This window comes from Dromiciops gliroides, chromosome 3 (assembly GCF_019393635.1).
Source record: "Dromiciops gliroides isolate mDroGli1 chromosome 3, mDroGli1.pri, whole genome shotgun sequence".
Taxonomy (NCBI): domain Eukaryota; kingdom Metazoa; phylum Chordata; class Mammalia; order Microbiotheria; family Microbiotheriidae; genus Dromiciops; species Dromiciops gliroides.
The window spans coordinates 828,183-854,085 of record NC_057863.1 but is presented as its reverse complement, the minus strand read 5'-3'; the positions used below and the strand labels follow the sequence as shown (position 1 = coordinate 854,085).

At 50.2% G+C, this 25,903-nt stretch overlaps 1 protein-coding gene across 3 annotated transcripts in view; it reads left to right on the top strand.

Annotated features, from left to right (window-relative positions):
* Positions 1 to 25,903, top strand: part of PITPNM3 (PITPNM family member 3) — a 109,872-nt gene that overhangs the window by 22,718 nt on the left and 61,251 nt on the right. For all 3 annotated transcript variants that reach the window (XM_043995767.1, XM_043995765.1, XM_043995766.1), the window contains exon 3: positions 24,357 to 24,464. In XM_043995767.1, coding sequence (XP_043851702.1) covers positions 24,357 to 24,464 — 108 coding nt within the window. The remainder of the gene's footprint in view (positions 1 to 24,356; positions 24,465 to 25,903) is intronic.

The following is a 25,903-nucleotide window of genomic DNA, read 5'->3' as shown; positions in this document are numbered from 1 at the left end:
TACACTGGCTTGATGCCTTTTTGGTTACTTCATGGACAGATCTGGACAGACTTCCCCATGCACCACACAAGATGCATGGACGAATTCTCTCTAAGTAAAGAAAGAGCTGTAGCTGTAGTGAGCAGGGCTTTGGTCTGGAAAAGGGACAAAAGCAGCCCAGGGGGAACAGGAGACAGGCCAGCGGCTTCCCACACTTTAGGGATCCCCCCCACCCCCGCCACCTGGGAGCACTTCAGGGCATCCAGCATGGATGGAGTGAAGGGACATTGTGCCAGAAGTGGGCAGGATGCTTGCAGAGCAGGGCAGGGTTTCCATGACCCCCCCAGTGAAGCTTGGAAATGGTGCCATGCACCATCCCTACCTCACCTTAGTGACCTGATCTATCCTGAAACAAAGACCTTGTTGCTATGAGGAAAACCCCTTTCTTTTTAAAAGATCCTTTATTCTCAGATTAGTTCACAACAGCAGAGCCCCCAACAAAAACAAGCACCTTTGAGCCTATAAACATTGACCCTTTACAGTCTGTGCACAGAAAGACAGCAAACTAGCTCTAACAAGAAGTCCCAGCAGCCTGCGTGCCTGGCACCCTGGTCCTGCTCCAGGGGCTAGCTTCCTTTTGGGCGCTGTCCCAGGTTCTTGCCTGGATCGGTCGCATCCATCATGGGCTGAGTGTGCAGAGACTGGCTTTCTTCACTCCCTACCCTTTCTTTGTCTTCCCCACTTACTCAGGAGGCCTCATACTCATCCTTTCTTGTGGGGAAATGAAGGAAAAGGCCTTGGTTAGCCACTAATTGTGCGCCAGGCATTCGCTAAACTCTGTGGATGTCCTCAGGGAGTTTATCTTCTAGTGGGGGAAGGATAAGGCTTTTGGTTTGGGGACTCCCAAATGTTGACGCTCAGATGCTCAGGGAAGGATGAAGACATGCCAGAGTTATGTCAGCCACGATTCCCTTCTTGGATGCAACTGGATCGTTTCTTTTTTCCCCTCCCTATTATGGGCAAAGACTGCTGCTCCTGCAGCTGCTGTTCAGTCGTGTCCGACTCCTCGTGAGCCTGTCTGGGGTTTTCTTGGCAAAGATGCTGGCGTGGTTTGCCATTTCCTTTTCCAGGCCACTTTACAAAGGAGGATGAGGGCAAACAGGGATAAGTGACTTGCCTAGGGTCACATAGCTAGGAAGTTTGCATTTGAATTCAGCTCTTCCCGACTCCAGGCCCAGGGCTCTATGCACTATGATGCCACCCAGCAACCTCTAAAGATACTGTACATATGTCTATTTAGATACATCTGTCTTGGTGATGCCTTCAGATCAGGTCCTGGGGTGAGATCCCAGAGGAAAGGGCTGTGAGCAGCTCTGTGGCTAGGATACCTGGTCTGATAAAGACCGGACTGGCCTGTGGCTCCATCAGGGGCGTCCTGGCACACCCGTTTCTCCATCAGAGTTGACTTGGCTCTTCTTGGCCTTTCTTTGCCAGTTGAGCAGATGTCAGGCTTTTCACTGCCCTTCTCTGATTATTGGAAAGTTTGGACACCATTTCCACGTGGTCTTCTTGGGACAGCCTGTTCATGTCTTCCCCTGATTTATGGACCATTCTGTGGCCAGGAAACAGCTTTCAGTTTGTTTGTACCGCAGACTGAACTGCCTTTTACAGGGACTGAGCCCATGGCTGTGGCCCCATTAGGCTTGAGCCCAAACCGTGAAGCTTCTCGGCCTGGGGTCACAAACATTGTCCAGGAAGAAGGCTTGGTCCCTTATCTGGAGGAGGCCATGCTTTCAGGGGTGGGGGGACAGCAGGCCCACAGGCCCCAGGAAACCTAATCAGGGATTGAGAGCTAGAACGGGGTTTGGCAGACATCTGATCCCATCCCCATAACATCTTTTTTTTTTTTACATGTAAGAAAGTTAAAAAGCGACTTGCCCAAAGTCACATAGTCTGTCTAGAATCTGAGTGTCTTGACTTCTAGTCTCTGATATTCTCCAGCCCACACTGTCAATTCAAGAAAACAGTTAGTCCAAGGGATTTCCTGATGCTTTGTAGAGGACATCACTTGGGAGCTAGGTGTAGGACTGTGTGACCATGAAGACCAAAGGACAAAATGTTCATACCTGCATTTATTAGGCACCTGTGGTATGCAGAGGTCACCATAGCATCCCTACCAGAGCTCATGAAGAGTTACAGATAATAGTACATGATAACTGTGCCTGAGATTTATAGCAACGGCTTCCAAAACATGATTCTGAGAGTGTGCTTTATCTACCACCAAAGTGTATTTAACCAAGTTCCTTTTGCATTTGGATATAGCCAGAGAGGAATGTTAGACTCCAGGGTCCTAAGATCCATCTGTTTGATTGGGCCCAGTGTGGGCCAAGTTTTCCCTTTGATCTTCAGAGTGTAACCTGCAGGGGGCCATCAGAGCTTTGTCCCAGGGCACAAACATCAGGGTGGGGCTTTTCTTCCTGAGAAGCTTTCCTGATATCAACAATTCCTGGGCTTGGCTTTGCATCCTCTGAAGATGGATTCTTGCCATTCCCCTGCCCCAGGTTCTTATCTTCAAGGGCCCCTCTTCCTATTCCACCCACTATGAGGCTGAGTGTTTCACTGCCCCATTTCATGGTGTAGCTAAGCCCAGGTGCAGCTGTCCTTGCTGCCTCTCCCTCACTACCCTGATGGAGATTCTCGCTGCTAGGCACCTTTTGTCTTTTCTGAAAAGCCCCTGTGTTCTCATCTCATCAGAGTGCAAAGGTCATCACTAAACCCCAGAGTTAGCAATATGAATGAATAAACCCTATTGGTCAAGAGTTTCCTATATGCCAAACACTATGGCAAGTCCTGAGGATGAAAATACCCACTCCAAGACAGCCCCCATCCTCAAGAGCTAACACCAATGGGTGATGCAGCACACGGAAGGGAGTGGTCACCAGGGAGGGACATTTTGTTCTGGAAACTTAGTGGGGTAGCTAGTGGGACCATAGGGTAGGAGATGGGCATGCTCATTGTAGGACCAGTGGAAGCGGGGATTTGATCATGTTCGAGGGGGGGGGGGGGCGGGGAATGTGGAGAAAAGAGGTGGAGGACCTTTCTCACTGCTGATAGATACCCAGATCTGCCAAGTGGAAAAAAGTTAACCCTTCCTCAGTGTGACAGCCCTTCTTGTCTTGAAATCACTTCATCTCTGCCTGAATCAGTTTCCTCAACTGTAAAATGGGGTTAATAATAGTACTTCCCACCCAGGGTTGTTCTGGGTGTTGTGGGGAAATAGGGTAGGGGCTTTGGGATAGGAGTTTGGAGTTCAGGGTTCTTAGGAATTCCTCCTTGCACACAAAACCAATAGAATATGATAGTAGTTGATTTAGGGGCTGGGGAAGGGAAACCAAGAGAGAAATCCTTAGACTTCTCATGGGGAGAAAGGCATGGCACAGGGCTCTGAGATACTAATCTCCTTGAGCAAGAGACAGGCAGGTACTTTTATAGAGGTCTGATGGTGGTCTGATGAGGTGATCATTTGACTGTGGAAAGTTCCCCTATTGAGGGAGGACCATCCCCCACTGGTGGTGGCTGGGGGAGTTGGGTGAGGGGTGGCTGCTGATCTCTCAAGCCATCTCTCTCCTTCTCCTCCTGCCACAAAGGCAGTTGCCACACCTAATCTTATCTCCCCAGGGTCGAGGGTGACTGGAATGAAGGGTGGTGGTCCCAAAGCTAGCTCAGTCCTGATCAGTTTCCACTTATCTCTTTAGGTGTGTCTGTCCTTTGGTTTAGTTTCTCAAGGAGAAGGTTCTTTGATGTACCCCAGAGAACTTCTGGGGTGCTCTGGGCCCATAACATGGGGATCAACTAAGACCATATCTGTAAAGCTCTTAGCAAAGTCATCACAAAGCCTGGCACAAAGTAGGTGCTTTGGATTTTCTACTTTTCAGCTCTATAATTCTGGGACAGTCACTTCACTTTCTGTCTCAGTTTCTCCATCTGTAAAATTAGGCAATAAGACTTGAGAGAAGAGAGAAGAGCTCTGCATTTGGAGCCAAGAGGACATGGGTTTGAGCCCCAGCCCTGCCTACTTATCTATTAGCCACCTGCTATCTTGGGCAAATGTCTTTTGATCTTCTTTCAAGTTGCCCTCAGACCAAATGGACACACAGTGACATCTCCCTCACCTCTGTGTGGCTGAATCAAGAAGAGTGGATTGGAATTAGAGGCAAAAGTCCATCCAAAAATAGAATGAGCAACTTTGTTGATCTGTGAAGTTTCCCATTTGTGAAAAATGGGGGGAGGTGCCTGAAGCTTGGTGGGGGAAAGAAGAGGCCAGAGGAGACATGGAGCAACTGGTGGTGATGTTCCTGCTTGAGACCCTCTGGCAGAGGACTACTGGGAGAGCTCCGACTCACACCAGGGCTATGGCAAAGATGTGAAAATGACCAACAAGAGGCAAGGGACTCGACGCGGACATGCCCCTCAAGAGCCTCAGTCATGGGCACGGCTGTGGCTGCTGCCTCCAAAGATGCCTGAAGCCTGTGGACTGTGCTTCTGGGAAGTGCAGAGAAGGAGGGCTATGGTCAGGGTCTGGAAAGAAAGGCCTATAAAGAACAGGTAAGCCTTTGCCATGGAGCAGGGGGCTGCTGGAAAGCTCGTGTATTCTTCAGGTCGTCCGCAAGAAGAATGGCTGCTTCTCGAAAAAGGGAAAACGAGAACCTCTGGGAAGCAGCGGGGCTTCCTCTCCTGGCTGGGAGACTGTGGCCCACCCAGGGCACAGAGGAGAGGACGAGGAGGAACCCTCCCCCTAGACCTCCCACAGCAGCCTGGGCTGAGTGGGGACACTTCTACCTGGGAGGAAAGTCTTGGGGATTTTGAGTTGGAGTATGTCTCCCTGGAGTGGGGCCACTGGGCCAAGCAGATCGAGATGTAGTCCTTTCTCAGGGCAGCCCCCCAAATATTTGAAGACCTCCAGCCTGTCCTTCACCAGGCTCCACACCCCAAGTTTCTTCCACGGACTCCTGCAGAGTCTCTCTCCAGTCCTCCCCATCTTCCTTACCCTCTGGCATGCTCCCTACATGTGGCACGCAGAACTGAGCCCAGTGCTCTGGAGAGAGCAGAGCAGGAAGGTCACGTCCTCACTCTGGATGCCAGGCTTGCACTGATGCAGCCAACAGTCTCCTTGCTTTTTGATTCCCAGATCACACTTGGCTCGAGTTAGACTTTCAATGCACCAGACCTCTTTGTTCTCAGACTGTCATTGGGTGAGGCCTCCTCTGTCTTGTATTCATGACATTCATTTTGGGGAAGCAGAACCACAGTGGCTGCCTGGTCCAATGGGTACCTACTAAAGAGTCCCCTTGATGGCTTGTCTCCAGTCCCTGATCATCCAGTCTTTAGGGGATTCCTTGTGCTCCCTCTACTGAGCTCCTCTGAGGCTACCCCTCAACCCACTGTGAGATAGCTCTGATCAACAGGTAGTTTCCCCCCTATGGAAATGAAGTCAGCCCCCACCCCCACCCCTGCCTCCTCTACTGCTGCATTAGGTTCTGCCAGTTGGGCCAGGAAGACCCCTCCTCCACAGGCCAGGCCTTCAGGGCCCTTCAGAAAGTATTGTGGCCCGAGTCTTCTCTTGCTGTAGGACCCAGCATTTATTCTCTCCGAAGTCCATCTCATCAGATTCAGGCCTGCAGTCTAGTCTGTCGGGATATTTCTGGATCCTGACTCAGCCAGCCTGCTTACTCTGCCTGCCTCCCAGATCTCTACAGTTGTCTACAAAGATGACACTCATGCCATCTGTAGCATTAGTCAAGTCATTGATAAAAATGTTGGGCAGCACAGGGCCAAGGGGGGAGCCCAGTGTGTCTGCCCAGCTGCTCCCTGAGACCTCTGAAGCTCTGGCCTGGGGAGGACCAGCATGCAGAGCAATGTTAGGGGAGGGAGCCATGCCAAAGAAGCAGAAAGCCTCCCTGGACAGGCAATGTGGGTGCTTTGGGGCTTCGTGTGGGTGTTTGAGGGCCCCCGATGCATGGAGCTTCCCAGTTTCCAGTAGACTTCATAGACATGTTCTCCCTGGTTGTGTCAGTAATGCAAGGTAGACAGTGCAGGCAGGGTCCTGCAGCTCTGGAAGCCAATGGATGCTGGGAGACACTGGGTCATTTACCTCAGCCCCCAGCTAGGAGAGGACCAGGTCAGATCACAGAATCAGTTTTCTGCTTTCCAGCCCATGGTAGTTCCTACCTTCCCACGCTGCTGGTTGAAAGGAAGCCTCCTTAGGGAGCTGCTGGGGATGACTCAGGCCTGGGTGTGAAGGGGCCAGCTGATTTATTTGGCTTTGGGAGAGATTACAGAACTTTTGTTGCTACTATTGTATGTACCGAGTGGTGGCTGCATCCAGTTGTGGCACCCGAATACTTCCAAAAGCTACCTTGGGGAAAGGAGAAAAAGCAGAGAAAGGAGAGGATGCTTCCCAGGGGGGATGGACTCACGATGGTGCTCTAGTGACCCCTCTGCCAAGGGACATTGTCCTTGAGCTGGAGAACTGAGTGAGAATGACCAGTGGGGTGGTTACAACTGAAGCTAAGTAAGGGGATGGGAGGAGAGCACTCAGACACCCTGAAAGAACTGACAACCTTGATGACTGAGCCCCCATTGGTGACCTTTGAAAGTCTGTGGTGCCCAGGAGAGAGCACCCACAGCATGGATGGGATGGTGGACAAATGTTGTTTCAGTTTTCAAAAAAAGGGAAGAGAAAGCAATCTGTGAACTGACAGCCTTCAGCTTGGCTGATTTTTCAGAAAGTTCTAGGGTATATTATTAAAGGGATGGTTCGTGAACATCTAGAAAAGGAAGGAGAAGTGACTAAAGGTGCCAGAATGGTTCACTAAGGACAGATTGTTCCAAACCGGTCTTTTAAAAAAATGTTATTATCTGTTACCTTTAGTTAAGTTATTATCATTATTATTATTTTTGGGGTGAGGCAACTGGGGGTTAAGTGACTTGCCCAGGGTCACACAGCTAGTAAGTGTCAAGTATCTGAGGCTGGATTTGAACTCAGGTCCTCCTGACTCCAGGGCCGGTGCTCTATCCACTGTGCCACCTAACTGCCCCTCCAAACCAGTCTTACTTCTTCATTTTGGTGGATTACTCAACTAGTACCTCAGGAAATTAGTATAAATAGCTGGAATTTCCACAGATTCTTAGCAAAGTACTCGAAAACCTGTGACAGGCCAATGTTAGGGAAATGCTGGAGAAATGTGCCAAGGTGGGGAGAAGATTGGATGGGCTAGGAACTGGTTGATTGGTCAAACTCACATGGTTGTCATTAATGACTCAACGGCAGTTTGGTATTGTGATGTTTAAAATCTAAATGTGTTGTCTAAAAAATCTAATGTTTGGTCACCTCAAAGTAGAAGCTTTAGCACCAGGTATTAAAGTATATCAGGTATTCATTTGGAGTTCAGAAAGTTAAGAAAAGGCCTCTCTAGCCCAGAGTTCCAGCATGGTCAGGTTCTTCCTCAAGTCCTCCGCCAGGAGCCTGCTTATTATTTTCTCACAGTATGATGTTTCCAGTGGAGTTCCCTAGAGATCTGTTCCTAGCACCACACTGTTTAACACTTTTATCCACAATTTGGATCACGGCATTAATGCTCTGCTCCTCATGTTTGCTGATGGCAAGGAAGCTAGAAGGAAGAGCTCGACACTGGGCCATGGAGTCAGGACTTTAAAAGGTCTCAGCAGATCAGAACAGTGGGCTTCATCTAACAAGATGGTATTTGATAGGAACAAATGCCAGTTTCACAAGCACAAGATGGTGGCCACATGGCTTGAGTAAGCTCCCATGAAGACTCTCTGGGGGCTTGAGTGGATCACTGCCTGAGGATGAGCCCACAATGGGATGTGGTGACTGTTTTTTGATTGTTCTGGGGGAGACACATGGTGTTCAGGACCAGGCTGTGACAGTCTCTCTGTCCTGGGAATCACAGTCTTGAAAGGACACTGACAAACTAGTGCCTGGGAGAGACAACTGGGATGGGGAAGAGCCTGACAGCCAGGACATAGGAGGGTCAGTTGAATGAATTGGGTATGTTTAGACTGGAGAAGAGAAGATGGGTGTGGGGGTTAGGGGAGGTGGGGGGAGAAAAGCAGTCAATATTTGAAGGGTTTTCATGTGGAGGAAATGTCACACTTATTTTGGTGCAATGGCTGTGAATTATAGAGGAGGCAGCTTAAGGCTGGATGTCAGGAAAACTTCCCCATGATGAGAGCTCTCCCAAAGCTGAAGGGACTGGCCAGGAGGTGACAGGTTACCAATCAACCAACCAACCACTATTTATTAATCATCTGCCATGTGCCATGCACTATCTGGGGGTGCTAGAGGCATAAAAACAGATACTCCAGATGCCCCCTTTTTCCTGGATGAGTCAGAATGTCCTGCCTGCTCTGGAGACCTTGGGTTCTGTGAGCCAAAGCAGGGCCCCTAATGGAGGCTTTCAGGAACAACTGAATTGGACAGAGTTCCTCTCTGGTTCTGCCCAATACCTTCCTGGTAATGTTCTCTACCACCACCTCCCTCTGAAATAAATTGATGCCTTCCCAGAAGTTTCAACATCTTTAGTTTGCTTTGTTCATCCATCCATCCATCCATCATCTATCCATCCATCATCCATCATCCATCCATCCATCCATCCATCATCCATCCATCCATCATCCATCCATCCATCATCCATCTATCATCCATCCATCCATCATCCATCCATCCATCCATCTATCCATCCATCCATCATCCATCCATCCACCATCCACCCATCCATCATCCATCCATCCATCATCCATCCATCATCCATCCATCCATCCATCCATCCATCATCCATCCATCCATCCATCCATCCATCCATCATCCATCCATCCATCCATCCATCATCCATCCATCATCCCTCCATCCATCCATCATCCATCCACCCATTCATCATCCATCCATCCATCATCCATCCATCATCCATCCATCCATCATCCATCCATCATCCATCCATCATCCATCCATCCATCATCCATCCATTATCCATCCATCCATCATTCATCCATCCATCATCCATCCATCTATCATCCCTCCATCCATCCATCCATCCATTCATGAAGACAGCCAGTTTTCTTCCTCCATGTATGGCTCAGTGAGGAAGGCAAGAGGTGGAGCAGTACCTGCACAGGGTCAGAGAGGGGATGTGCACATGGAATATTCAAATCATTTTAGTCATGTGTGGCTTTCCAGGGTCAGCCCAGTAGGACCCGGATATGGAGCTGAGGATAATCAGAGTCTAGGTTTTTTTAGCCTTCCTTTGTAGTCCATGGACAGCCCTGAGCTCAGTAACTAACCTTATGTCAGCTAGAAGTCTTGAGTGCCCCTGCTGTGGAAGATGCCCCACCCCCACCTGTCAGTGGGCATTGAGCTGTGTGTCTCCAATGGTGGGAATGGACAGACTCCCTAATTCCAGTAAGATTCAGCTTGTGAGGTGGTTTTGGGGTGGGCACCAAGCCCAAGCCCAGGACATGGGGTCAGTCTGTGGGTGGAGGGAAAAGAACACTGGTCTGCCCCCAGACAGAGTTTGGTATCTTTCCCCTAGGGAAGCTCATCCCTGCTCCAAACATCCTTATTATCATTGAGGGAACCATGGGACCCTCCTCCTCTTCTAGTCAGCTCCAAGCCATCCTCCTCCCTCCAGGCCCCCCACTTTGCAGGGGTGCAGGCAGTTGCTAGGTCTGGTCAGTCTGACAGCCATGAGCTTCCCCCCTTCACCCCTTCTCACGGCTGTGTCCTTAGCTCAGGTGTCCTGTTGCCTCGTCTCCTCCACTGGCAGTGTCTGCAAATATCTCTTCTGGCTTCCACGTTCCCCTTCCCGATTAGCTGTGGAATCAGTGACCCCAGCCTTGGGTCAGACCACATCCCAGCCCTGCTCCAAAACCCCACGAGCCTCCCTGTTGCTTCTAGAACAGGATACACGTGCCTCAGCTGGCCTCCATGTTGATCGAGCTCCAGTCTCACTTTCCAGAATCCTGTCATGGCTGACCTTCCCCTCTCCTTCATTTCATCCATGCTGGTCTACCTGCTAGTCCCTGCACTGGACACCTCGCCCACCTCGGGCCTTTGCCCAGGCTTTCTCTCCCCCAGCCTCCATATTTCAGAGCACCTCGCTGCTTTCCAGGTTTAGTTCAGGTGCTGCCTCCCTTGTAAAGCCTTCCCTGATTGCTGCCCCCCCCCTTTTTTTTTTTTTTTTTTTTTTTAGTGAGGCAGTTGGGGTTAAGTGACTTGCCCAGGGTCACACAGCTAGTAAGTGTTAAGTGTCTGAGGCCAGATTTGAATTCAGGTCCTCCTGACTCCAAGGCCAGTGCTCTATCCACTGCGCCATCTAGCTGCCCCGATTGCTGCCCCTTTCCACTGAAGTCATTTTGGATTTGCTTCTCTCTATATGTGGCCTCTTCCTCCAGGAGAATGTACACTCTCTGAATTGCTCCCAGACACTTTCCTTCTTGTCTTGTAGTCCCAGTCTGGGGTAGTGCCTGGAACACATCAGGCTCCTAAAACAGCTCCTGAGTTCATTTGAGTCAGAAGTCCTGGGTGTGAATCTTGGCGTTCTTCTTGGCTCTTTGATCTTGAACAAGTCCCTTCATTTCTCTGAGCCTGTTTTTCTTCTAAAAGACAGGGCCCAGAGTACAGTTACCACCCACCTCACGGGAGTAGGAACGTTGAAGATGCCCTAGCTGTGGCAGGGATGGTTTGTGGTTTTTGTGGTTCGCAGTTTCCTGGCCTGGATCCATCCTGGGGCCCGTGGGCTCGGAGTCACACAGCAAGAGCCACAGTGAGGCTGGGGGCAGGGAAGGATCTCTGCCTCTGGGCCATCCAGATGCTGATGTCAAGCCATAATTGAGACCTTTGGATCTGTGATTAGATTTGGCTGTGCGGCTTGGAGAATCATTGGTGGGTGGATAATGGAATCTTTGGGAGATGGATGAGATCATCCAGGGAGACTGTCTAGAGAAGGGAAAGTGCCTCAGGAAAGAGCCGCAGGGGACACCGGCTTTCTCCGAGGCCTGTGACAGGGACTGATGCTTCTCATTCTCTCCGTTTAATTTGGGACGCATCCTTCCCTTTATTTCTTGTGAGCAGCCAAACCTCCCATGCCATCCACATGCACAAGAGAGGTGCTGCAGTGACAACCATGGAAGCCAAGCTCTTCTTCGGCAGTGGGGTTATGTTCTCCGCACATCTGGCCTCGGGCAGTAAACTGAGGCAGAGCAAGCCTCTCCTCGCCTCTGGGCAGGGAACTCCTGTTCTGGGGTGTCTGGGGCAGGCCCACTGGCAAGTCTTTCTGTATGGAAGCCTTGTTCCCACTGCCCCGCCTCTCTCTGCCTGCTGCATCTTCCTTCCTACCTTGGAGGCAGGTGAAGCGGTCCCACAGTACTCCTGGGGAGAAACAAGGCAGCCTGAACTGGGGATGTGGGGGAGGGGGTGACTGCAGGTAGAGTGAGGCTGTGAGGCAGATTCGCTAGGACACGGCTCTGATTGGCCGGGAGCAGCTTTAGCAGCCCAAGAAAAGGCCAGACCACTTGTCCGATGTGCCTGCCTCTTCTCAGCCTGTCTCCTGACACCTGCTCTGTGCCCCCACATTAGAGCTTTGAGCAAGGTCCCCATGGGAAGAAGGGATGAAAACGTCAGGCTCTCAGAGCTGGGAGGGGCCTCAGTGGCGTCTGCCCCCCCCCCCCCCCCCCCCCCCCCCCGCCCAGTGCCTGAAGCAGAATCCCTCTGAACAGCCTTTGGACAAAGACTCTGAGGGGGCAGGGTAGCCAGCCACCAGCTGCCCATCTCCCCCCACCCCAGTGTTTGGCCATTCTGATAGTGACTTTGAAATGTCTGACTTGGATAGCCAGCTACAAATAGGAACCTTTCCACAGACAAAGAAGGACAGAGAAAGAAATCTTCACTTTAGGCATCTGAGGTTTTCCCTTAACTTTCAATGGGGATAAGAGCACCTCCTCCCAGGGCCCTGGGGAGGGTCATGCCAAATGGTATCCAAGCCTGCGAGGGCTCTTGTCCCCTCAAGCGACTGGCCTACACCTCTCCTTTCTCAGCCAAACTCCTGGGAAAAGTGCCCGACACTCGATGCCGCCCCTGCTTCTTCCCTGATTCCTTTTTAGTGTTCTCACTCACAGACCCTTCTTTCCCCTCACTGTGGTCAGACCCTCCTCACCTCACAACTGGATGTTGGCAAGAGCTGCCCACTGGGCCTCCCTGCCTCAAGTCTCTCCCCACTCTGGTGTATGCCCAGATGATTTTTCTCCAGCACAGAGCTGGCTGTGTGGCTTCAGAAGCTCCTTATTACCTCTGGGCTATGATAGAAAACCCTCTGGTTAGAGTCTTTGAAGCCCTTCACAGCCTGTCCCCAAGCCACCGGTGCAGCCTCAGTGGATGCTCTCTCTCTCTCTCTCTCTCTCTCTCTTTTTTTTTTTTGTGAGGCAGTTGGGGTTAAGTGACTTGCCCAGGGTCACACAGCTAGTAAGTGTTAAGTGTCTGAGGCCGGATTTGAACTCAGGTCCTCCTGACTCCAGGGCCAGTGCTTTATCCACTGCGCCACCTAGTTGCCCCCCCTTTTTAAAAATATCTTTTTAATATGTCCCTTCCCAATACTTTACCCAGTGAGTCAAGGAGTATTATTTCTTTCTCTTTTTTTCTTTTTTGTGGGGCAATGAGGGTTAAGTGACTTGCCCAGGGTCACACAGCTAGTAAGTGTCAAGTGTCTGAGGCCGGATTTGAACTCAGATCCTCCTGACTCCAGGGCCGGTACTCTATCCACTTCGCCACCTAGCTGCCCCAGTGGATGCTCTCTTACATGCAGCCCAAATGGGCTTCTCTTTGTTCCCCTCACAGGAAGCCCCCTCCATCTCCTGTCTTCATGCCTTCCTCCCCTCCATCTCATATGCTCCTTCTTCTTTCAGACACAGTCCAGGCACACACAGCCTTCTTCATGAAACCTTCCCTGGCTCCCCCCCCCCCCCCGCCCCCAGCCTCTGTCCTACCAATCTACCTTGTATTTAAGTACTTGGTATGTGTTTGCATTTATTCTTTTTACATTTGTGCTGTAGAGATTTATACATGTCCTTGTGTTGTCTATGCCCATCAGAAGGGAACTTTTTTGGAGAAGTGATCATTTGGTTCTTTGTATTTATGTCCTGGTGCTTGCTAGAGTGCCTGCCAGGCATGGAGTAAGTGAGCATCATGTTTGTCCATCGATTGACTTTCATATTCCTTGACAGTGCTGGTGTTGGTGTTTCTTCTGGTTCTGCTCCCTTCCCTCTGCTTCAGTTCCTAGAAGCCTTCCCAGGACTCTGAAGCCATCCCTTGAGCATTCTTATAGCACAATCATATTCTTTTCCCTGTTCCACTTAGGGGCAGCTCTCCAATCTAAATTCATCTCTTCACCCCTTCCTACCATTGCCAGTAGTTCTGTCTTCAGGGGCTAGGGGTAGCAAACAAGTCTCATCCTTCTTCTCCATGACAACTGTTCAAATCTTTGGACACATCGACCGTGTCTCCCCTGAGCCCCCATTTCCCAGGCTTAACACCCTCTGTTGCTTCAATCAGTTCTCATGTACTGAGACACCCCCTCGCCCAGCACCTGACTCTCCTGTGGGTGTTCTCTAGCTAAGTATTTCTTCCTAGAGTGAACAAATACTGTGGATGAGTTCTGACATGGGCAGAGAACATTCAGACCATCCTTTCCCCTTAGTCTTAGACATTATACTGTCTTGGATCCCATCAACCTCTTTGGTTAGACACCTCTCTGCCTTGACCCCCAGCATGTGAGAGGCTGTTAGAGGCTCCCTCAGAATCTAGGTACTTGGCAGCTGCAGGCCGACCTCCATGTCCGTGGCCAGAGGTCTCTTTCTACTCTCTTACATGCAGCCCTCTCCCTCTCCCTCTCCCTCTCCCTCTCCCTCTCCCTCTCCCTCTCCCTCTCCCTCTCCCTCTCTCTCTCCCTCTCTTAAATCCAGCAACAAACATTTATTTATTTATTTATTGCATGTAAGGGTAGTTTTCAACATTCATTTTCATAAGATTTAGAGTTCCAAATTTTTCTTCCTCCCTCCCTCCCTTTCTTCCCCCCTCCACAAGATCGCATTCAGGTTATATATGTACAATCCACAAGTGTTCTTTTTATCAGTTCTTTCTATAGGGGTGCATAGTAAGCTTCCTCATTAGTTCCTTGGGATTGTCTTGGATCATTGCACTGCTGAGAGTAGTTAAGTCATTCACAATTGCTCATTCACAATTGCTCATTGAACAATACTACTGTCACTAGCACAATGTCCTCCCAGCTCTGCTCACTTCACTATACATAGATGTTCGTTAGTCTTTCCAGGTTTTTCAGGGATCGTCCTGTTTGTCATTTCTTGTAGCACAAGACCATTCCATTACAATCATATAACACAGCTTTTTCCATCATTCCTCAATTGATGGACATTCCCTTGATTATCAATTCTTAGCCTCCAGCAAGAGTTGCTATAAATATTTTTTGTACAATTTTCCCCCCTCTTCTCTTTTTCATGATTACTATTGTTTTTTGTTTTTTTTTTAGTGAGGCAATTGGGGTTAAGTGACTTGCCCAGGGTCACACAGCTAGTAAGTGTTAAGTGTCTGAGGCTAGATTTGAACTCAGGTACTCCTGACTCCAGGGCCGGTGCTCTATCCACTGCGCCACCTAGCTGCCCCATCATGATTACTATTGTTAACTGTTTCCCTTCCATCCTATTCCCTTCCCCATGATATTTATTCTATTATCCCTCTTCTTTCATCCTATCACTCTTCAAAAGGGATTCGCTTCTGTCTGTCCCCTCCCCCAGTCTGCCCTTCCTTCTTTTGCCCCTCTCTCTTTATCCCCTTCCCCTCCTATTTTCCTGCAGGGTTAGAGAGATTACTCCACCCAATTGAGTGTGTACATTATTCCCTCCTTGAGCCAATTCTAATAAGATTGAGCCAATTCTGATGAGTGTTAGGCTCATTTACTGCCCAGATTAAACAGATTACTCCACCCAGTTGGGTGTGTGTCTGTTAGTCCCTCCTTGAGGCAGCTCAGATGAGTTCAAGGTCTTTGAGCCTTTTCTGATGAGTGTAAAATTCATTTACTGCCCTGCTCCTCTCCCATCTCTTCCCCCACTCCATAAGCCTTTTCCTGTTACTTTCATGTAGGTTTCACTTCTGCCCTTCCCCTCCCCCAGTGAATTCCCTTCACCCCTCAATTTAACCCTAAAGATGTCATCCAGGTGATCTCTCTTACTGTCTCTAGTCTTCAGCCAGCTCCTCCTCCTTCTCCTGGCCTTTCCAAACCAAAGGTCATTCTCATTGGCTGAGAGCACAGAAGCCAAACCAGAGGTCATGACCTGATGTTAGGGCCTTCTCTGCCTTCAGTTGGTGTTGGAGCCCCTAGAAGGGACTCTTCAGCTTTCAATCCTTTGATTTCCTCAGCTCTCACTCATCATCAGCTTCGGTGCTCGGACCCTTCCCCGCTTCTCCTTGGGGTCCTTCGGTGCTGGCTGGGCTCCGTCTTCATCTCAGCCTTCACTGGCTTCTGGGGGTCTGCCTAGTCTCCAGTGCCTATAGTGCATTCACTTTGGTTTGACCTCTCTTGAGTTTTCCCTTGCAGTCTTCCCCACCCGGTTTCTAGACTCTGTCTACCTCCTCAGCATACTCAGTCATTCCTCATTGCTCCCCCAGCCCACCCCACTCGCTCACATTTTGCCGATGGATCTTGTTTCTTGTTCCGGCTGCGTCCAGTTGTACCTCGGAGGGAAAGCTTGCCCATTTGCTGTAGGGTCTCTGGTGCATCCTCTCACTTGCACATGGGGTACTTGTGCACAGGCGTTTGAGACCATGGGATGGTGTCCAGGCTCCTCCCCTGGATTTTGCTCCTGTGAGCTTCCAGGTGTTTATGTTGCTGGTCTTGGTGCAGGCAGAGAGACAGACTTATTCCTCTACATTCTTTTCAGGTCTTAGTCTTTTAAAAAAAGTTAGATGTGCAAAACCCCAGGTGAACCCATTCTCCCATCCATCCTGAACAGGAGCCTATCCTTCCTCCCCATTCTTGGACACCATGTTCTTGACAAAACTGAATACTTGCTACCCAGCTCACGTTCCCCCTGTGTCTCTTTTCCCTGTTAAACCTTCCCAGTTCCTTCAGCCAGACCCTCTGAGGAGATGGCCCTGTTTCCCCCCTTTCTCCAGGACTTTCACTCATTTGCTCCCACGGTCTTGCCCCAGCTTCTCTGGGGCATTCATTCTTCTGACATCAGACATACAGACTTTTGGTATTTGGCACTCACCTAGGCACAGGTACAATGTCTGCCATGGAAAGAAGGATCATGGTGGGCTAGACCAGAGGGAAGTGGATCCCAAGCTGGCTGAATAGCTCAGAGTAGCCATCACTGCTCCCATGTCACCTGGAAAGGAAGTCCCAGTGGAGTGTCCCAAGGGCCTGGGCTTGGCCCAGCCTTGTTAATTTTACATTTTATCAATGACTCTCAAATATTTGGAAGGCTAGGCAAGGCAGCAAATACAGTGAGTGACAGGGTTAAGCATCAAAAAGATCTAGTCACCGCAAAAAAAAAAAAAAAATCTGGTCAGGCAAGTAAATTGGTCCCGATTTATAAGATGTAAAATTATGGAGAAAATGTCGAGTTTTCCCACTTGGGTTCAAAAGAGCAATTTCACAAGAACGTGACAACAACAAGCGCATGGAGATAGCTCGGATTTCCTGGGCTGTGAGCATGATAGGAGCCAATGATAGGTCCGAGCTTGCGCTGTCTGTCTGCTGAGGGGCAGGGAGGTGAGGGTCCCTCTTCGGACCCTGATTGGGCACCGCAGCCTCAGGACATGGATCAGATGGATAGCATCCAGAGGAGAACAGCTTGGCATTCATGCCACAGGAAGATTAATTCAATAAGTCAGTCTAGGAACCTATCAGTCAGTCAGACCTACTGTCTTTCAGGCATCCTGTTTGCTTTGGGTCAGTTGGACCAGTCGTGAGAGGGAACCTGAGCCAGATTCCCTTCATTGGTCAGTCTAGACCCATCAGCAGGCAGGTAGCTGCCCCAAGGCCTGCCATTTTGGGGATTTGAGATATGCTCTGTTGGTACACAGATCCACTGGGCAGGAATCCATGTCTAAATCAGGAGGGATGTGTGTGTACATGTGTATGTACATGTCTGTACATGTGTATGTGTGTGTTCTGTGTGATGTGTCTATCTCATCCTCTCACCACATGTCTTCTGGACTCTTGGTGTTGTGCCTATACTGCAGATGGGAAATTTGAGGTACAGATTTTTTTTCCTAGTGCTTGCTTAAATGAGTCCTCATTGGGGCTCCAAAGGGACCCAGTGTTCCTACCTACTCCCAAAAGGGGACTTTCCTGCTAGCTTCTTTCTCTCTCTTCCTCCTCATAGCTAGGCAGTACCCCTGGTGCCCAGTCCTCATGGAATACCAGAAATGATTGTGGGAAGTTTTGGACAAGTGGGTGCTATACATTCACCTATTAGGACATCTAGTCTACCATGCTTGGTAAAATTGGGAAACCATACATCTTCTTCCTCTCCTGCCAAGATCTTTACCCTTAATCAGTGCCCAGAGACTGACTAGAAAGGTTGAGCTGTGGACCTGATGAGGGAAACTGGCTGGCAGCCAGAAATGGAGAACCATGGAATTTGGGAGTTGGAAGAGAGCTCAGCAACCATCTAGTCCAATGCAGACTCCCAAAGGTGTCCTTTCTTCAGCATTTCCCCGCCAGGGAAGGAGAGCTTCCCACTCCCCAGGGAGGCCCAATGCACTGGGGACTGGCTCTCAGGAGGAAGAATGCAGCCTCTGTCGGCCCCTGTCTAACCTTCCCCCACTGCTCCAATCTGCCTCCTGGGAAGATCTGAACATGGCTGGGCCCTCCTCCCCAGGGAGGACACTTCCACATCCTGGAAGAACATAGCTGTCACACATACCCCTCCCCTGTCCTGGCTCTTCTCTTCTCCAGACTGCCTGTGCCCCCTTCCTTCACATGGAGTTTGGGGAACAGCTTGGAGGCCAGTTTGGCTGAAGCAGTGAGTGTGAAGGGGGAGGGAGCTGGGAGCCATGCTGGTGAGGTGTTAGAGGAGGAACTGGGAAGCTTGTGGTGTCAGAGGGCTGGTGAGGGCCCACCTCTGTGCTCCCTATGGCAGATGCAGCTCCCTGGGGTCTACCTCTCTCCAAACCCACCAAGAGACTGAGGGTGTATGGGGTGCATGGCGGCTGGGGCAGCCCTGATGCCTGGCCTGCTGGCAGAGGTCTGGAGACCTCATTGGCCACTGCCTCCCACACTGCCTCTTCTGCCCAGATTATCAGGCCAGCTTGAAGGGGTGAGCCCAGGGCCCCAGGAAGAAGATGCCTGACAAGGCTTGCTGAAAGTTAGAGCTGTCCCAGAGGGAAGGGGATGCCTCTGGAGAAGGATGACTCTTCCTCTCTGGAGGTTTTCAAGGTGACCGATGGATGGCCAGTTATTGTTGGGTTTGTGGAGGGCATTCTTGTTCAAGAACAGACCAGGCTGGCTGTGCCTGTCCTTCCCCCTAGTGGTATGTAAGCCCCCTGAGGGCAGGCCTTTCTCATGTTTATCATTTTGTCCCCATTGCCCAGGATGGTGCCTGTCACACAGCAGATCCCATAAATGCTTCTTGAATGAATGAATGAATGAAGGAAGGAAGGAAGGAAGGAAGGAAGGAAGGAAGGAAGGAAAGAAGGAATAAATGAAGGAATGAATGGGTGAAGGAATGAAGGAAGGGAAGAAGGAAGGAAGGAATGAGAATGTTTGGGTCTGCACAGTGCCCGCGGGCAGCAAGCTGGCAGAGAGGGACCCTTGAGTCACAGCCTTTTACGTATCCCAAAGAGATTATGATCTAGAATGTACAGACTTTTAGGAACATAGATTTAGACATGGATCATTGAGTCCAAACATCTCATTTTACAGATTAGGAAATTGAGGGGTCAAGTGAGCCACCAAGATCACAGAGGAAGGGATGAGGCAGCATTTAAATCCAGGTGCTCTCTCTCCAAATCTTGCTCAATCTGTGATAGAGCCTTCGACCGTTGGCTTTCACCTTCCCCATCATTTCATACCCCGCAGACCTGCTCCTGATACCAGGTTTTTTTCCTTTGTGAACCTGGAACCTGCCCCTAATCCCAGAAGAAATAAAACTGCAAAGAAGGGAGGTTCCAATAGAAAGAGAGAGACTGAGCTCATGGAGGAGGATATAATGATTGTGGAAGCAGGTGGGCAAGGGCAGGGGGAGGCTGACCCTAACTCTAGGCAAGCATGGGATGGTAGGTGGTGTAGGTGAGGCAGAACAGGGAGGCTGCCCAAGGTGGAGGCTAAGAGTGAGCTCAAAGGTCAGGACTGGATGGCCAGGCAAGCAGCAGGTAGCCCCTGGGAGCCAGAGGGAAGAGGTAGTGAGGATAGTCAGGCATGCAAGCTGTGGATCCAGGGCCAACCAGGGCCCAGGTGAGGACCCTGGCATCAGATAGGACCTACCTCCTCCAGGTGCCATCCTTTATTTTTCCTGCTGTGGCAGGAGCAGGGGGGAGGGGAAGATCAGTGCCTAGCTTCCTCTGGTGGATTCAGATGCTGATGGAGGCTTCTCCAGTTCCTCCCTCCCTGACCATCTCCAGCCATTTGACAGTAGTCCAGGTTCAGGGTCACAGGATTTTAGAGATGGAAGATCAGGAATCCTTGAGAACAACTCCCTCATTTTGCAGACTGAGACTGAGAGATGAAAGGCCGTGCAATCACGGGCCATAGGCACACAGGTGGGGTTGTAAGGACAGGTCTTAAGAATTTAAGGGCTCTTTCCATTGTCCAGTGTGGCTTCTCCAGCCTCCTCAAATTTACAGACAGAGGAATAGAAAGACAGGCTCACACAGGGAATCTACGACAGAGGAGACAAAAGTCAAGATCTGTACTTGGAAGAATACTGAGGTGTTAGGAGTGATGATGGTGGCCAAGAGCTTCCTGTCCCAGAGGTGTTTTAATTTTTCACTTGGCTTGGGCCTTAACTACTACAGCCATCTCCAATGGTGGCAGTTTGGGCCCTGTGTAGCAGCGGCCCCTGGGGAGATGGTTGGAGTTGGGGGTGGGTGCTTTCCCAAACCCTTTCACATCATTCCCGTTTCCTTGTCTGTGGTTCCATCCCGGGGGTGGGGGTGGGGGTGGGGGTGGGAAAGCTGGTTCGGTGGGTAATCTGGGCATGTTTGTCAGTCTTGGTGCCAGCCCCAGCATCCTGGTGTGGGAGGGTTGTGTGTGTAGACAGCTTGCCTTCGGGAAGGTTTTAAACAGCTCAGAGTCAAAGCGGATGGCCTTGTTTTTTTGAGCCTCCAGAGCTATAAATACTTCATGGTTCCCTTCAAAGGTTAGCTCTGCCTGCCTGGTGCTGACGATTATTTTGGGACTGGATGCTGTCCAAAGGGCTTTGTGTTCATGCCATCTGGGGCAAGCATCCAGGCATCCAGAACTGGGTTGGTGGAGGGAGTTTTCTCACTGGGAGTTCCTTATGCCAACAAACTCCCAGGTCTGGTTCAAACAGGAGTCCAGGACCATGGACCACATCTGCCAAGGCAGTGCCAGTGACTCAGTGACCCGCGACCTCCATGCTGCCTGCTTCTCTCCCTTCTTCCTCATACCCAACAAGTCTACAGAATCCGTGTTTCTTAGAGGCCTCCAGCCCAACCCACACCTAGTCAAGGATGCCCTCTCCACAGTGCCTGCTGAGTGGTCCCAGAGCTTCAGCTTGAAGACTTCTGGGTGCCAGGTGCTCTCTGTTCTATGGCCATCTGGGTCTCCTCTATCTCCTGGCCATCCTTCTGAGAATAGCCCCTGGTCCTCTCTGCCCAGTTGATCTGCTGTGACCAGAGATTCTGTGAGGAAGGGCCCTCCTGCCTCTGGCTTTCAGCCCATTATCCTTATCCATTTTCTCTGAGGAAAGGAAGGGGCAGGACCACTAGCGGTTGGTGCCGAACCAGGAAATTTGGTAGTTGAAACTTCTACATCTGAAACCTGTTGACCTTATGATGGTCTTGAGTTGGAACTGTTTCCCTAGGCCATAAGAGAGAGGAAGAGGAAGAAAAGGGGAGAGGGAAAAAGGCAAGGAAAAGGGGGGAAGAGGGGAAGAAGAGGAGAAAGGGAGACAGGAGAGGGGAAGAGGGAGGCAAGAAGAAAGGGGGAGAAAAGGAGAGAGGCAAGGAAAAGGGGATATGGGGAAGAGGGAATGAAGGAGAAAGGGAGAGAGGGAAAGAGAGATAGAGGGAGAACAGGAAGTGGAAGGAGAGGGAGAGAAGCAGGGAGAAGTGGGGAGGGGGATAGGGAAAGGAGAGAGGGATTGAGGAAGGACACCCCAAGGGCCATGGCAGTGTCAGTTCCCAAGTGTTTCCGGGATTCCTCTTCCAAGCCTCAGAGAAATTGTATGTGAAGGACTGAGGTCTTTGCCCCAGCTGCTCCCCAGGCCTGGAGGCAGGAAGGCACTGGGGGACTGATGTGAGCTAGTCACAGCCAAAAAGAATTGGTCCCAGACCAGGTTAAGGAACCTCTTGTCAGGAGAGGGTTTCCTTGAGACACACCATAACTGTGTTGTCCATTTGTGATCACTAAGGAAGAGGGAAGCGCTCCAAGAATCAGCTTGGTGCAATCAGCAGGCAGTCTGCTTCCTGACTGATGGTGCATCTTCCAACACCACACCTGGAGCATTCTTTGCACGCAGAAAATACTTGCCTCCACTTTACCTCTCAGGTGTTCTCTTCCTTCCAAGATGAACTTATCTTTGCTCTCCTCCTCCCTGTGTGTCCTTTCTTGATCTCATGATGATTAGGGATCTCTCCCCCTCCAATTACCTCGTGGTTATGTGTGGTGTGTGGTGAGCAGTGTGCGATGTGTGTGTGCATGTGTGTGCATGTGCGTGTGCATGTGCGTGTGTCGGATTCCTCATTCTCTTCCTCTCAGCTCAGTAAAATATGAGGAGCTTCTTGAAGGTGGAAACCATTTTTTTCATCTCTGTCTTCCCACTAGTGACCATGGGGCCTGACACATAGTGGGCACTTAATGAATAAGCTAAATGAACTAGTGGGACTGTTATCTAGCTCATGCCAAGTGTATGTTCTGAGGAGCTGGAATGGGGGCACAAGGTTGGTGAGGGGGCTTATGAGACATAAGATAGTGTGTGTGTGTGTGTGTGTGTGTGTGTGTGTGATCCTGGGGCGTTGCTCTGCTTCTTTCAAGTTTAGCCTGGACAGAGACAGCAGAGAGAGGTGGCCAGTGAGGCTGGGCCAGATTTAGTTCAGGACAAGAAGTTTCAGAGAAGCAGTCAGGACCATGGAGAGCTCCAGGTCTGCTGCCTCCCTTGACTGACACTCCTGGCTGATTTTTGTCCTTACTTAGACTCCCTTCAATGGGCTGCATCTTCTTTGGACCAGGATTTGTCAATTATGAGTGATCCTGATCTAGTCTGCCCACATCTGGGCTACTGTGCTGATTTCTGGCCACCACATCTTAGACGGGAGCTGACAAGCTAGGAGAGCTAGACAGAGGAGGGCAACTAGGGCTCTGAGGAGAACCCTGCCTTCCGAGGATGAGAAGACAAGACTTGGGCCCTGGGAGCTGTCTCCAAGTATCAGAAGGGCTTTTTCCTCAGAAGGAAGAGGGAGGAAGACCTGTTCTGCTTAGCCCCAGTGAGCAGAACTAAGGACAGTACAGAGAACAGGCAGATTGCCTTTCCATATAAGAAAGGACTTGTGCAAATGAAAACAACTCTGAGGTACCACCTCACACCTATCAGATTGGCTAATATGACAAAAAGGAAAATAATAAATGTTGGAGAATATGTGGGAAAATTGGAACACCAATGCACTGTTGGTGAAGTTGTGAACCAATCCAATCATTATGGAGAGCAATTCAGAACTATGCCCAAAGGGTTATGGGACTGTGCATATTCTTTGACCCAGCAATGCCACTACTAGATCTGTATCCCAAAGAGATCATAGAAAAGGGAAAAGGACCCACATATACAAAAATATTTATAGCAGCTCTCTTTGTGGTGGCAAAGAATTGAAAATTGAGGGAATGCCCATCAATTAGGGAATGACTGAACAAGTTGTGGTATATGAATGCAATGTGCTGTAAGAAATGATGAGCAAGCAGATTTCAGAAAAACCTGGAAACACTTACATGAACTGATAATGAGTAAAGTGAGCAGAACCAGGAGAACATTGTACACAATAACAGCAACATTGTGTGATGATCAACTGTGATAGACTTGGCTCTTCTCAGCAGTGCAATGACCCAAGACAATTCCAAAAAGTAATTTGTTTTGTTTTGGTTTTTTCCCCCGGGGCAATGAGGGTTAAGTGACTTGCCTAGGGTCACACAGCTAGTAAGTGTCAAGTGTCTGAGGCCGGATTTGAACTCAGGTTCTCCTGAATCCAGGGCCAGTGCTTTATCCACTGTGCCACCTAGCTGCCCCAGTTCCCAAGAAGTCATGATGGAAAATGCTCTCCCCATCCAGAAAAAAAGAACTGTGGATTCTGAATGCAGATTGAACCATATTGTTTCTACTTTGTTGTTGTTTTTTTCTCTTTTTCAAAGTTTTTCCCTTTTGTTCTGATTCTTCTTTCACAACACGACTAATGCAGAAATGTGTTTAATGTGATTGTACATATATAACCTATATCAGATTGCTTTATGTCTTGGGGAGGAGGGAGGGAAGGAAGGGTGGGAGAAAAATTGGGAACTAAAATCTGTTTTTGGGGAACTAAAATCTTATGAAAACAGATGTTGAAAACTATCTTTACATGTAACTAGAAAATAATAAAGTGCTTTTATGATTAAATTTTAAAAAATAAAATATAGGAATGACAAAAAAAGAGAAAAGACTTGCTAACAATGAGACCTCCAATGTGGAAGAAGCTGCCTTGGGAGAGACCAGGGAGACTCTGGGGTCCTGGAGGTGGCTCTCCCAACCAGAGGAGACCACTCTTCCCATCTGACAGGGAGCTCTAAAGTCCCTGTCCAGGTTAGGCCCCACCCCAGAGGAAGGGTCTTAGAGTAGCAGTTCTGCAGGGACCCTAAAGGACACACTGGGGAAAGGTTGGACCCAAGAGCTGATGGTGTTTTAGGACCAGGTATCATATGGGGTTAGTGTGGCTTCTCCATGACCTTAGATGACCTTAGATGTTGTCCTGTTTCCCTCGTCATTCTTGCCAGTGTGTGTGAGAGAGAGAGAGCGCGCAAGCGAGCGCATGGGCACCTTTGTCTCTGCTCTCATGCCCTCATCTTCTTCTCTCCCTGCAGAGGATGTGACAGAAGGCAAGAGTTCTCTCCTCATTGGCATGAGTCAGTGGAACTCCAATGACCTCGTGGAGCAGATTGAGACAATGGGGAAGCTGGATGAGACTCCAGGTGAGCTTGGGCCCACCCCTCCCTTCACCCTGGCCTGGCACTGGGGTGAAAGGGAAGACAGCTAGCACCAGGACTTGACTCCAAGCATAGAGACCTGGATTCCAAACACAGAAGAGGCTGCAGGTACCTTGCTCTCTGACAGAGAAGGTCCTGGGCTCCCAGCCCCCAACTCCTTCCCCAAGTGCTTGGGAGATTTTCCAAGCTATCTTTTCCCTTCCCTCATTGACATCCTCTTCGTCCCCCAGACCCTGGGCAAACCTGCCTTGAGGCTTAGGGGAAGGGAATCATTGATGTCTGAAATACCCATTCAGATGAGCAATGTTGTAGTCTAGAACTGCAGAGCCGGAAAGCTCTCCACAGTTCTAGAGCTGGAAAGTACTGTAGAGGTCATAGGATCCGTTATTAAGCATTTATTAAGCACCCACTGTGTGCCAAATACTGTGCTAGTCACTAGAGGGTACCAAGATGAGGGCAGAGCAGAGCCATCCCTGCCTTGAGGGACCCAACATTCTACCAAGGAGACCATATTTCCCCAGAGAACTGAATACAAACAATACCAATGAGCTACAGCCTAGTGGGGATGAGTGGGGTGGGAGTGGGAGGCTCCAGTGGCCACAGCAGGACAGAGCCAGGAAGGGAGCTGGCCAGAGCCCTTCACTGTGGGTACCAGGGCATCAGGCCTTTTGGGTCTCCCCATGGCCTCCTGGCTGGTCTTGCCTTCCCTTGCCTGACCGTCTTCCCTCCAGTCCATCCCACATACAAGGACCAGGTTCCCCAAGCTCCTCTGGTTGTCTCCTATCTACTTGCACACCTATCATTGGTACCTCATTGTCGAGGCAAGGACTTAAATGTGGATCTGCATTCAAGACCCTTGGCCTCTATGGTCTGGTCCCAGGCTTTTCTTCCTGAGGCCTGGGTGTCTACCCAGCTGCACTTCTCAGCCTTCCTGGCATGTGCCAAGCTCACTGTTTCTCTACTTCATTCTTTTGGACCATGCCCCTCCCTCTCCTGGAAGGCCCCTGGTGGTCTCATGAGCCTCCACTTGTTGGCCTCTTTCTTGTCCAGCCCCATGCCCTGGGCCCACCAAGGCCTTTTCCAGATCAGCCTGGGGTAGCCAGCCCTGCACTTCCTTCCCCTCTCAGTACTCACTGCTACTGCCCAGGCCCAGGTCCTCCCTGTTCTTGGGCTGGTGGGCTCTTCCCTGGTTTGGTTGTCTGCATCCCTGTGCTCTGAGAACAGAGATGGATGGTGCCTCATCCTCTCTCCCCCCACCCCCTGCTCTGGGGAAAGGCAGAAATCCTTGTGATGGGGAAGCTTCTCCAACAGCAGAGGGCAGGCCCTGGGGCACTTGTGGACAGAGAGCCAAACTGGCTTCATCCCACCCTCATTCTCCTGGTAGTATCTTCATTGTGGGCTGGCCACTGTGGTGTGTCAGCTGA